This window comes from Pongo abelii, chromosome 3, assembly GCF_028885655.2.
Source record: "Pongo abelii isolate AG06213 chromosome 3, NHGRI_mPonAbe1-v2.0_pri, whole genome shotgun sequence".
In the NCBI taxonomy this organism is placed as follows: Eukaryota; Metazoa; Chordata; class Mammalia; order Primates; family Hominidae; genus Pongo; species Pongo abelii.
The window spans coordinates 104,243,820-104,255,985 of NC_071988.2; the positions used below are offsets into that span (position 1 = coordinate 104,243,820).

General features: G+C 38.5%; 1 protein-coding gene across 8 annotated transcripts in view; it reads right to left on the reverse strand.

Moving 5' to 3' along the window:
* Positions 1–12,166, reverse strand: part of LIN54 (lin-54 DREAM MuvB core complex component) — an 88,980-nt gene that overhangs the window by 38,552 nt on the left and 38,262 nt on the right. For 7 of the 8 annotated variants that reach the window (XM_009240150.4, XM_009240146.4, XM_054553211.2 and 4 more), the window contains 1 exon segment: positions 7,730–7,872. The exons of the other annotated variant lie outside the window; for it this stretch is intronic. In XM_009240150.4, the coding sequence (XP_009238425.1) occupies positions 7,730–7,872 (143 nt within the window). 8 annotated transcript variants of the gene reach the window in all.

The following is a 12,166-nucleotide window of genomic DNA, read 5'->3' on the forward strand; positions in this document are numbered from 1 at the left end:
TGACAGATGAGTAGACAGCGTAAATAAAAAAGGGCCAAATGAAAATGCTAGAAATTTAAAAAAAAAAATCACCACAAATGAAGAAGTCTTTAATAAGCATACTTGTAGACTCCAAACAACTGAGAAAATAGTCAATAAATTTAAAGATATGTCAATCAAAATTATCTTAATTGAAACACAAAGAAAAAAAAAACTAGGGAGAAAAACAGAATTGAGCATCCAAGAGCTGTGGAACTCTATTAAATAGTCTAACATCTTTAAAACTGAAGTCTTAAAATCAGAAGAGAAGATCAAAGGTTTAAGAACTATTTGAAGAAAAGTGGCCAAGTTTTCTGAAAGTAAAAGACATCAAATCATAGATACAAGAAGACTTCAAATCAGAATATATATTTAAAAAAGAAATGAGCAACAACAAAACACACAACGCACATTTAGACACACAATAGTCCAAACGCAGAAATCCAAATATAAAAAGAAAATTTTGAAAACAGGAAAAAAGACATTATATACATAGAAAAAAGTATTAAAAATTACAGTATACTTCTTGCCAGAAACAATGCAGTCCAGAAGGCAATAAATGACATCTTTAAAGTACTCGCAGAAAAACTATCAATTCTTCACCCAATGAAAATATCTTTTAAAAATAATGGCAAGATACAAATTTTTCAAACAAGCAAAAGCTGAGAGAATCTATTGTCAGTAGTCTTTCATTAAAAGAAACATTTTAAAAAGTTCTTTAGAGATGAATTTGACACCAGTCTGAGATTTAGACCTACCCAAAGCAAGGAAGTATATAGGATATGGTTAAAATGAAAGCAAATAAAGGACTTGTTTTTCTTATTTTCAATTGCTTCACAAGGTAATTTTGTCTAAAGCGAAAACAGTAAAATGGGTTATGGAATTTATAACATGTAAACATAAAATGTTTAACAACAATAGCATACAGAACAGGAGGGAGAAATTGGAAACACTCTACTGTAAGTTTCTTACTCTATATTAAGTAATATAAATTGGAAAGTAGACTGTGATAAGTCAAAATGTATATTTGATTGTAGAGCAACCACTAAAAAAAAACTCTTTGTACTTATAACAAGCCAATCGTGGAGATAAAATAGAATCATGAAAAACTTCAATTAACAAAAAAAGGGCATGAAAACAGTTAAAGAAAGAACATAAAGATGAGACAAAGAGAAAACTAGTAAGGTGGAAGATTTAAATCCAATCATATCAACAATTACATTAAATATAAAGGGTTTTAAATATTTTTATATTGACCATGTTATCCAATCACTTTGCTAAATTTATAATTTATATATTAATTCTAATAGTTCAATAGTAAATGTCTTAATTTTTTATATATATAATGTAATATGTGAATTATGACATTTTTTAACTTTCTTTTGAACCTCTATACACTTATTCCTCCCTCCCTCCTTCCTTCCCTCCCTCTCTCCTTCCTTCCTTTTTTTTTTTTGAGACGGAGTCTCGCTCTGTTGCCCAGGCTGAAGTGCAGCGGCACGATCTTGGCTCACTGCAACCTCCACCTCCCAGATTCAAGAAATTCTCCTGCCTCAGCCTCCCGAGTAGCTGGGACTACAGGTGCGTGCCACCACACCTGGGTAATTTTTGTATTTTTAGTAGAGATGGGGTTTCACTATTTTGGCCAGACTGGTCTCAAACTCCTGACCTCAAATGATCTTCCTGCCTCGGCCACCCAAAGTGTTGGGATTACAGGTGTAAGCCACCACGCCCCCCAGCCACTTACTCTTTTTTCTTGCCTTACTGCATTAACTCAGACCTGCAGTAGAAATTAAACAAGTATTGAAAGTGGGAATCCTTGTTCAATACTGCAACATTACATAAAGTTTGATATATTTTTCTCCCTTTTCAAATTATGAAAGTGTCCTTCTATTTTTGTGGGTTCAAGTATTTCAACCAAAATGGAGATTGGATATTATCAGGATTCTTCTGCAGGTTTTAGGACTGTCATAAAATTCTTTTTCTATTATTGTAAATTAGATGAATAGATTTTTGGCTATTAAGCTACTTTGTTAAGGATGAGCTTGCTGTTAAGTGAATAAGAAAAAAATTTAAGCCAGGTGATTAAAAAGCTTTATTGCTCAAAAAAAAAAAGAAAAAAAAGAAAAAAATTTAAAAGGCCAGTGCAGTGGCTCATGCCTGTCATCCCAGCACTTTGGGAGGTTGAGTTGGGTGGATCACTTGAGGCCAGCCTAGCCAACATGGCGAAACTACATGTCTACTAAAAATATATAAATTAGCCGGGCATGGTGGCATAGCTACTGGGGAAGCTGAGGCAGGAGAATCGCTTGAACCCAGGAGGCAGAGGTTGCAGTGAGCCAAGATTGCGCCACTGCACTCCAGCGTGGGCAACAGAGGTGAGACTCCATCTTCAAGAAAAAATACTCCGTCTTCAAGAAAAAGTAAATTTTTTTTTAAAGAAAAATTTTGAAGAAAGCTGCCTTGTATTTCTGAGATAAATTGAAAAGGCCCATGTAAAAAATAATACCAAGAGTCTAAGAATAAGATTACAAAAGTCACATTAAAGTAAAAGATAACAGCATTGCTAAAATCTAATCAAGAATAAAGTAAAACAAGCAGAATCACATTTTTATTAGTTTAATGCTTAGTTGCATATCTAATAAATATTGAAGAAAATTGAGGATTACTTTAGAAAATAAATATAATAAAAGAAATCTGTCCTGTAATAAGAGACAATTACAATATAAAGTAAATTGAGGAAACACTAGCCATGCTTGATTTCCCAACAACAAACCTAGTAACATTAGATTCAAAGCTGGAGGAGGGAGTGAAAACAGTCTGAAATTGTAATGAGAATAATCACGGGAAACACCTAGGCTTCCAGGCCTGGAGGCATAAGAGCTGAAGGAGAAAAAGAGCCATCACTTAATAGGTCTGCAGGAGAAGCAGGGTCCTCGGGGATACCCAGGTATCCATTACAGCAAGGAGATAAAAGGAACATTCAATGAAAAGGTTGTGAATTTAGGGAATTATTATTTTGATTATGAACTCCAGAGAAGGCACAGTGGCAGGACTTCAAGAGAGGCATGGATGGAAAAGGGGTCAGAAGATAGCAAGAGCTTTAAGGAGATTAGATGCAAGAGAAGAAAGATGATCTACGAGTCGGGGTGGTTGAGGCTACCCAGTATCAACAAAGATAAATAATGAGAGGAGTCTCAGCAGACTCAAGGCAGATAGTGGTGAGACTGTTGAGTGCTGGTGGGTAGGGAAGGGTGAGTGCTTCAGCTTTCCTTTTGGCCTCTATCAATAGAAACAAGGATATCTCCAGCAAATCCTCACTTTTTAGTCATTTTCGTAATTGACTTTTCTATGACATTTGAAATTGTCGCCTAGTATCCTTTTTGAAATTATCTTCCCTTCACATTTTGTTTAGTTTCTACTAATAACTCCCTTACCATTTACTCGCTCCCATTGGCTCCTTTTCTTATACTAACACTTAGTATTTTATGGTTCAGTCCTGCTTTTCACTCTACATACAATCAGATGCTCCTTGAGTGATTTCATCTATATCCATAGTTTCAGTCACTGCCTACATTCAGTTTCACAATGGACATCCTCGTCTAAATAATCTGTGGGTACTTCAATGACAAAAATGTCCAAAAACTAAACACCTCTCTGCCCAAGCCTATAGTACTGCTATATTCTAGTATGAGATAGGATGGGATATCTTCTGCTATCTCAGAATCTAGCTGAAGTGAGGCCCCAAAGCTAAACAAAAAATGACAAACTCCCCCACACTCTAAAAAGGACATCCATGCCAGACTTACTAAAAGATGGTATCCCTATCATCTACCTCCTATTAAAAAAAAAAAAAAAAAAAAAAAAAAGACAGAAATAGAAGAGAATTTGCAAACATGGAGAATGCCAGGGCTTTACATCTCAGTGAGGGGGGAAAAAAACCAACAAAAAAAAACACCTCTGAGACAGAGTAGGTGACAACTGCAAGGAGAAACTGACATCTGAATCTTCAGGTTTTTTTGGTTTTGTTTATTTTTTGAGACAGTCTCATTCTGTCAACCAGGCTGGAGTGCAGTGGCACAATCTCAGCTCATTGCAACCTCCGCCTCCCCGGTTCAAGCAATTCTCCTGCCTCAGTCTTCCAAGTGGCTAGGATGTGCCACCATGCCCAGCTAGTTTTTGTATTTTTAGTGGAGACAGGGTTTCACCATGTTAGCCAGGCTGGTCTCGAACTCCTATCTCAGGTGATCTGCCCACCTCAACCTACCAAAGTGCTGGGATTACAGGCATGAGCCACCACACCCAGCCCTGACATCTGAATCTTTTTTGGCTATCAACTTATTAAGATAAATAAGCTTAGCTGTTACGTCTGTAATCCCAGCACTTTGGGAGGCCGAGGCGGGCAGATCACGAGGTCAGGAGATCGAGACCCTCCTGGATGACATGGTGAAAACCCATCTCTACTAAAAACAGAAAAATTAGCTGGGTGTGGTGGCACATGCCTGTAATCCCAGCTACTCGGGACGCTGAGGCAGGAGAATTGTTTGAACCCAGGAGGCGGAGGTTGCAGTGAGCCGAGAGGGCGCCACTGCACTCCAGCCTGGTGACACAGCAAGACTCCATCTCAAAAAAAAAAAGAAAAAAAGAAACTTAGCTGTATCTTGGTTTAACCACCAGAATTAAATGCAGCGAGAGTTCCTGGGATAACCTGACAGACATCCTCAAGAGTTTATTCAGAGAATATGTGAACACAGAAACTGGTCCCAGCCTGGAAAATTCTGCAAGAAAAGAAGATGGCTGCAGCTGTCACAATGGTAGGGCAAAGATTTAGAGGACAGCAGTTAGGCAAGCTACACTTTTACCACTGGTTCTAGAGGTTTCCCACTGGCCACGTAGATGCTGCAGAAGGGCTAAGACATCTTGATAGGACCCTGCCAAAGCCATGTACCTTCTGGAGTAAAGGCACTCAGAAGTGCCAGGCGTAGACTACAGGAATGAAGAGCTAAAGGGAGGCTGCAAAAGGCAGCTGGAGAGTACACCATATCCCTGACAGGGAACTTGGCAATGTGGCAATAACCCACAGGAGGGGCTCCAAAAAAACCATCCTGAGTGAACATCTCCATAAGTCCACATTTGGACACCTGTCACACAGAGGGCACCAGAAGCTGGATTACAATAGTCTCAGTCAAACAAAACCTTGTCCTTTCTCCTCTAATCTTCCTTCTGATCAGTAGACAAAATTAGAAAGGGAGAGGAGGTTGAAGAGTGAAGAAACAGATCATGCTCCTCTTCTCCACCGCGGATCCCTGAGCCATGGTTAGATCTCACCTGAGAGGTAGATAAGCTTTCAACTGGATGTAAGCTTTTGACTGTACATTTCACACCTGTGAATTTTAATCACCAAAACAAGCTTGTTTTTGTTTTTTTGGTTTTTTTTTCTGGAGACAGAGTTTCACTTTTGTTGCCCAGGCTGGAGTGCAATGGCACGACCTCAGCTCACCGCAACCTCTACCTCCCAGGTTCAAGCAATTCTCCTGCCTCTGCCTCCCGAGTAGCTGGGATTACAGGCATGCGCCACCACACACAGCTAATTTTGTATTTTTTTGTAGAGACAGGGTTTCTCCATGTTGGTCAGGCTGGTCTCAAACTAAAACAAGCTTGTTCTTATAGTTAAGTGTAAAATCTTGCCAAGAGGCAAGAAAGGAAGATCCAATATGGCAAGGCTAAAGTCAAGGATGGGAAAAAAATAAAGCCAGTTCCTATTCGTATGTCATCAGGTATAAACCATATACCAGTCAAATTAGTCCACAGGGCTACCATCTACCCCGTTATTTAAGTCAGAAATACAGGAGTCATCCTAGATTCTCCCCCTAAGATACTGAACCTCTTTCAACACATCTCTCTTCCACTTTAGCCCCTGAGCCACTAGTGTAGTTCAAACATGAAGTACTGTAATAATCTCTTAGTGATTCTCTACCCTGGCCTACACTTTTAAAAGACTAAATTTAACACACAGGCCGCAGCCTAGAGATTCTGATTTAAATGGGGTCAGGGAGGGGCCTGCCATTAGTTTTCTCAAGAGGTCCCCAGTACTAACTGCAGCCAAGGTTGAGAATCACTAACCTAACTGGTCTCTCCCACAACACAGGCTCACCTTCCCCCAAACTCTCTCTCATAATGCCACAAGATTCGTATTTTTTAAAATGCAAATTTCATATTATTTATAGCAGTGGTTCCCAATCTAGGCTACCCACTAGAATCACTTAGAGAGCTTTGTAAAATCCTGATACCAGGTCAAGTCTGGAGAGATGAAAACAGAATCTCTGGGGATGAGAACCAGGCGTAGGTATTTATTAAAACTCTCCAGGTGATCCCAATAAGCAGATAAGGGCGAGAATCACTGTCCTAGAAGCAATGAGAATCCACAGAAGTCCAAACTCCCCTGAAGATAATGAAACCGTCCATCTAACCTTAGCACCCTCGGCTCTCACACTGCAAAAATCAGTGAGGCTTCCTGAAAGGCCACACTTTTACACCTTTATGTAAAGTATCACCTCAATCCAGAAAGCCCCTTCTGCTCATCTGGAGCTAAGTCCAACCCACATTTAAGGTTAAGACCTTTCAAGAATAAGCTCCTTTGTATAAACCTTCCCTGCCAAACACACAGCAGTCATTAATCCATCTATGACCATTGTAATTCTGTAGGATAATTTTTAATGTTTCAGTCTAACTACCTTATTGAACTCCTTGAAATGAAATACCTTATCTTATTCATGTTTTATCCTCAGTGCCTATCACTATGCATGGCACAGTTACCCTCAAATTTCTGCCAAATTCATTCAATTTACGGAAAAAATTATGCAGGTAGAATTTGACCTTAATAAACTGTATGAGGTAACATATTTCTACATTATAGTCAAGGCTCATTAAAGAAACCAACACCTGGACTTTAAAAAAATGTAAGGCAAATGTTTAACGTTTGTTCTATTTATGAACAGTAACAAATCAAAGAAAGCAGGTGCAAAGGGCAGTATTGTTTCCAGAGTCACAAGCGTGAAACCTGACAGAATAATAGTGCTTGGCTTTCTATCTGAATAATATGTCCTTTAAAACATATCTTTTTCAAAATGTTATGCTGGTATAATAACAACTGTATGTTTTAGGAAAGTGAGTTAGATGACGTACTTTGCCTGACAATAAAATGAGAAAGCATTTGAATGCTTTCAATAAAATGTACTCAAGCTTAAACAACACCGATAATATGGCTACCAGCATCTGATGGCAATTTCTACTATTCTGGGTCCTGTTACCAAGCAAAAGTTCAGATCTCCATTTTTTTAAAGTTACATTTAATATTTTATATCGTAAGTCTATATGTACCTTCCACAAATACAATAATTTTGCTAAAATATTAACTAAAGAAGAACTAAACACCTACATTATCGAATTTATTCAAAAGATTTTGTTGTACCCACATTCATATGGGCTATGGAAATCATATTCACATGCAAAATGATTACTATGTTACTATGTGTTTAAAGTAAGCTTTTTAATCTGTCAGACATCCTTGATTACTAAATTAATCCAGTATTCATTGAATGCCTATTACTTGCTTGGGAATGTACTAAAACTGAAGTATCTGAAGTGACTAGTAAGAAAATAAAGGCATCAACCACAATATTTGGTATTTGTGGCTAATTTATTTTTTTACCTTATTTGGCGATTTCAAAGGTGAGATGGCTATTTTATTTGGTGTCTGTGTTGTAGAATTTAAAGTTGATCCAATAACACCACTTTCAGATATTGTTATGGTCTTTGATGGAGTTCCGGGAGTAGACTGTGAAAGAACCCTACCTGCAAATGAGAGGCAGCACATCAGTTTGACTTTTTTCAATAATAGTATAAAAATTTATGTGATGATGCTCTACACTCACAAGGACTGCAGAATGTATGTTTGTTATTTCATGTTCAACACTTAATGAGGCACTAATGAACTATGGTAAACCTAGGCAGAACTAAACAAAACACTACTTCTTAGTAATACTTAATATCAGCTTACATTAAACTCTACAAAAACAGTTTAGCTCATGTGTTCATCAATACTGTTGTTATATCCATCAGAGAGAAAGCTCAGGGCAACTAAGCAATGTGCCCCGTGTAACACAGCCCCTGAAAGTCAGAACATGAACCCAAGTCTTAAAACTTCAATCTCTGTATTCTACTATCTATAGCTGTCTTCCCATTTGAACTTAAACCATGAAGGTACAATTGAAATCCACACTTATAAAACAGATAGTTATTGGACTAACTTAAATACCGAAAGGTTTAATACTATCTGATTTTAGACTGCCAAAGGGGTTAAAAAAATGTTTTTTCTACCCACCCCGGCCAGATTCCATATTGTGTTCCCTTCTGGACAAGACCCTTCAGGAACAACCATGAAAAACTCTAGTGTCTGGATGCTTGGGGAACTGAAAATCATATTACATTGAGTTGAAATATCAGGAATTTTTATCCTAGGTAAGAAAAGACTACAAAGACATAACAGATCTTCAAATTCTTGAAGACTGTGATAGCCATTATTCCCATTCACCAAGTATTCTAGCTTTCTCCCATTCTGGACACATGGTAGAACTACACTTGCACTTCCTACCACTCCCACCCCATCTTGTAGTTAAGTTAGAGTCATGTCACTACTCCTGGAAGACGAGTTATGAGTAGAAGTGATCTGTGTCATTCTTGGGCCATGGCATTTATTACTGCCTATGCAAGACCTTCCAAAGTTTATTTTCCTCTGCCATCTGAGATGGCAGCTCCTCGGTTAGCCTGTGTCCCTGAGTTACTATGAAGAGAAGATACCTTTTTGAACCCACAATGGTCATATAGATAATCAATTTTTAAATTTTTTTTACATTGAATTTAAAAAAAAAAAAACAGGTTTTTTACCCTTCTGAGGTTTGGAGATTATTTTGGCAGAAAAACCAAGATTATCCTAACTAATCCAGGCTGTCAGGTTAAAGGATTAGAACCAACCTGTATCACATCAAATGCACAGAAACAGAAAATATTTCAGCTCAGCACTAAGAAAGAACTTCTAACAAAAATTTCCAACTGAAATGACTATTTCAACACAAGTGAGTTTCTAGTCACTTAAAGGTGTCCCAAGCAGACGCTGGATAATCAAATATACTGGCTAAAGAGGAAAGTCAAGCATCTAAGAAGTAGAGAAGATTGATAACTAAACTATCTCTAGAATCTGCTCTAACCTTTAGATACTATGATTAAACTCATAGATCCAGCTAGAGATGAAGGAGAGAGCATGACAGTGAGGAGAAAGGGAAAGAGAGAAAGAAGGGACTTTCACTTTAGAGAAAAATAAAGAACTAATGCTTAGCAGCTTCTGGGCCATTTTTCCTGATAACAATGCCAAAGTATGCCTTTTTTTTTTTTTTTTTGAGACAGGGGTCTCCCTCAGTCACCCAGGCTAGAGTGCAGTGGCGTGATCATAGCTCACTGCAGCCTCAAACTTCTGGGCTCAAATGATCCTCCCATCTCAGCCTCCTGAGTAGCTGGGACCACAGGTACGTGCCACCATGCTCAGCTATTTTTATTTTTTTATTTTTTTTAGACATGGAGTTTTGTCATGTTGTCCAGGCTGGCACAGTTTCTTTTTTAAGAAGTGAATCAAGTTTTATCCCCATCTATGAATTTTTAAAGTATTTTTAATACAATTTTCAAAATTTCTTTGTAGTACATAGATTAATTTTAATGACATTCTGCCAGGTTTTTTAAAAACCTGAATACATCATAACTACATAAAGTCAATTCTAAATAAACCAAACGAATCTACACCAAACATGTTTAGAGAGCCGCGCTAAAGTATTGAGCCTGCCTAAAGTAACATGTTTATCTATTCTGGTTTCCAAAGCTAATACCTGTGGGATAAGTGTGAAGCCCCAACAACCATTCTGTTAAGAAAAGAAATTACCAGTAAAGACACAGTTTCATAAAATGTTCATTATTTATAGCCACTGCTATAATTTCATATTTGTTAGGAATTACATATCTTTCAGATAATATTCATATAGAGCCGGACACAGTGGCTCACACCTGTAATCCCAGCACTTTGGGAGGCCGAGGCAGGTGAATCACGAGGTCAGGAATTCGAGACCAGCCTGGCCAACATGGTGAAACCCCGTCTCTACTAAAACTACAAAAATTAGCTGGGCGTGGTGGCGTGCGTCTGTAATCCCAGCTACTCGGGAGGCAGAGGTTGCGGTGAGCTGAGATTGCGCCATTGCACTCCAGCCTGGGCAACAAGAGCAAGAATCCCTCTAAAAAAAAAAAAAAAATTCTTACAGAAAATCTTCAATTCCTGAGGATAACTGATATCAGAAAAAGGCAACTTAATGTTAATTCACTTAAAACAGGAACAAAAGTTTCATTATAAATTACAAAACTAAAAGTAATAAAACTTTTACTATCTTTTTATGGCCTATATTTTTTAAAAATTCAGTTTATAATTGCAACTATACTAACTCTTAGGATGAATAAAGAAAAAAATAAGCTGTTGAGTTTTGGGGAGAAAGATTGCTTCTGAAAACTTGGACGACAGCAAAATGATAAATTATGTTGATAAATGGGCACAACATACTCATAAAACAGGTCATTTCTACCAAAATATTTCTAGATTTCATCAATTTTCCCAAGAACCTTGATATCCTTTGAAATTCAAGTTATTCTTTTTGAGGGTCTGCTTGGTTTTCATCCTGGTAGCATTTCTGATTATCTAATCTAACCTCCAAATCCCTATTTATCCTTAGTTCCACTCATTCAAGCAAGCATGTGTTATATAATTTGACCTTGAAATCAATTTCTGTTGTCGGGTATTCTCCAAGAATCAAAAGAGACACACTCCATAAAGCCACATATCGGATAGGCTGGGGCAGGAAGCTAGAATATTTGAGTAAGGCCAAATTCTTTAAGAGATGAATTTTACATTGTGATGAAGCTTGCTCCCATGAAGCAACCTTCTACCTTGAGAGCTGTGATAATGAGAACCTCTATTATCTCATGTAACCACCTCAAGTCTTGTCAGGTGGCTGGTATCTACATTTTAGTAAACTAAGATGAACAAAATAATTTATTTACCCAAGATCACAGAGAAAATCAACAGAAGACCCATGACTGAAAACCCAAGTTTCCCAATAGCTCCTACTGTATCACTATAGTGCCTCCATGATATACATATTCATGCAACAATATGCATTCACAGAACTACATCAAAGTGCCAAAAGTAGGGGCGGGGCGCAGTGGCTCACGCCTGTAATCCCAGCACTTCGGGAGGACAAGGAGGGTGGATCACGAGGTCAGGAGATTGGGACCATCCTGGCTAACACGGTGAAACCCCATCTCTACTAAGAATACAAAAAATTAGCTGGGCGTGGTGGCAGGCACCTGTAGTCCCAGCTACTTGGGAGGCTGAGGCAAGAGGATGGCGTGAACCCAGGAGGCGGAGCTTGCAGTGAGCAGAGATCGCACCACTGCACTCCAGCCTGGGTGACAGAGCAAGACTCCGTCTCAGAAAAACAAACAAACAAACAAAAAAAAGGTGCCAAAAATTGTGCTAGGTTCTGGGAAGGTGGGGACAGAGGAGAAAGAGAAAGAGTGAGAGAAACAAGATAAAAGAACCATCAATACTGTACATACATAAATACAATGGAACATAATTCTGCCTTAAAAAGAAAATTCTGATATATACTACAACACAAATGCACCTTAAGGACATTATGCTAAGTGAAATAAGCCAATCAAAAAAAAGGGCAATGGCTGGGCATGGTGGCTCACACTTGTAATCCCAGCACTTTGGGAGGCCGAGGTGGGCAGATCACCTGAGGTCAGGAGTCCGAGACCAGCCTGGCCAACATGGTGAAACACCATCTCTACTAAAAATACAAAAATTAGCCGGGCGTGATGGCACACACCTGTAATCCCAGCTACTTGGGAGGCTGAAGCAAGAGAATCACTTGAACCCAGGAGGCAGAGGTTGCAGTGAGCCACAATCGCACTGCATTCCAACCTGGGTGACAGACTGAGACTCCATCTTAAATCCCAGCTATTTGGGAGGTTGAGGCAGGAGGATCACTTG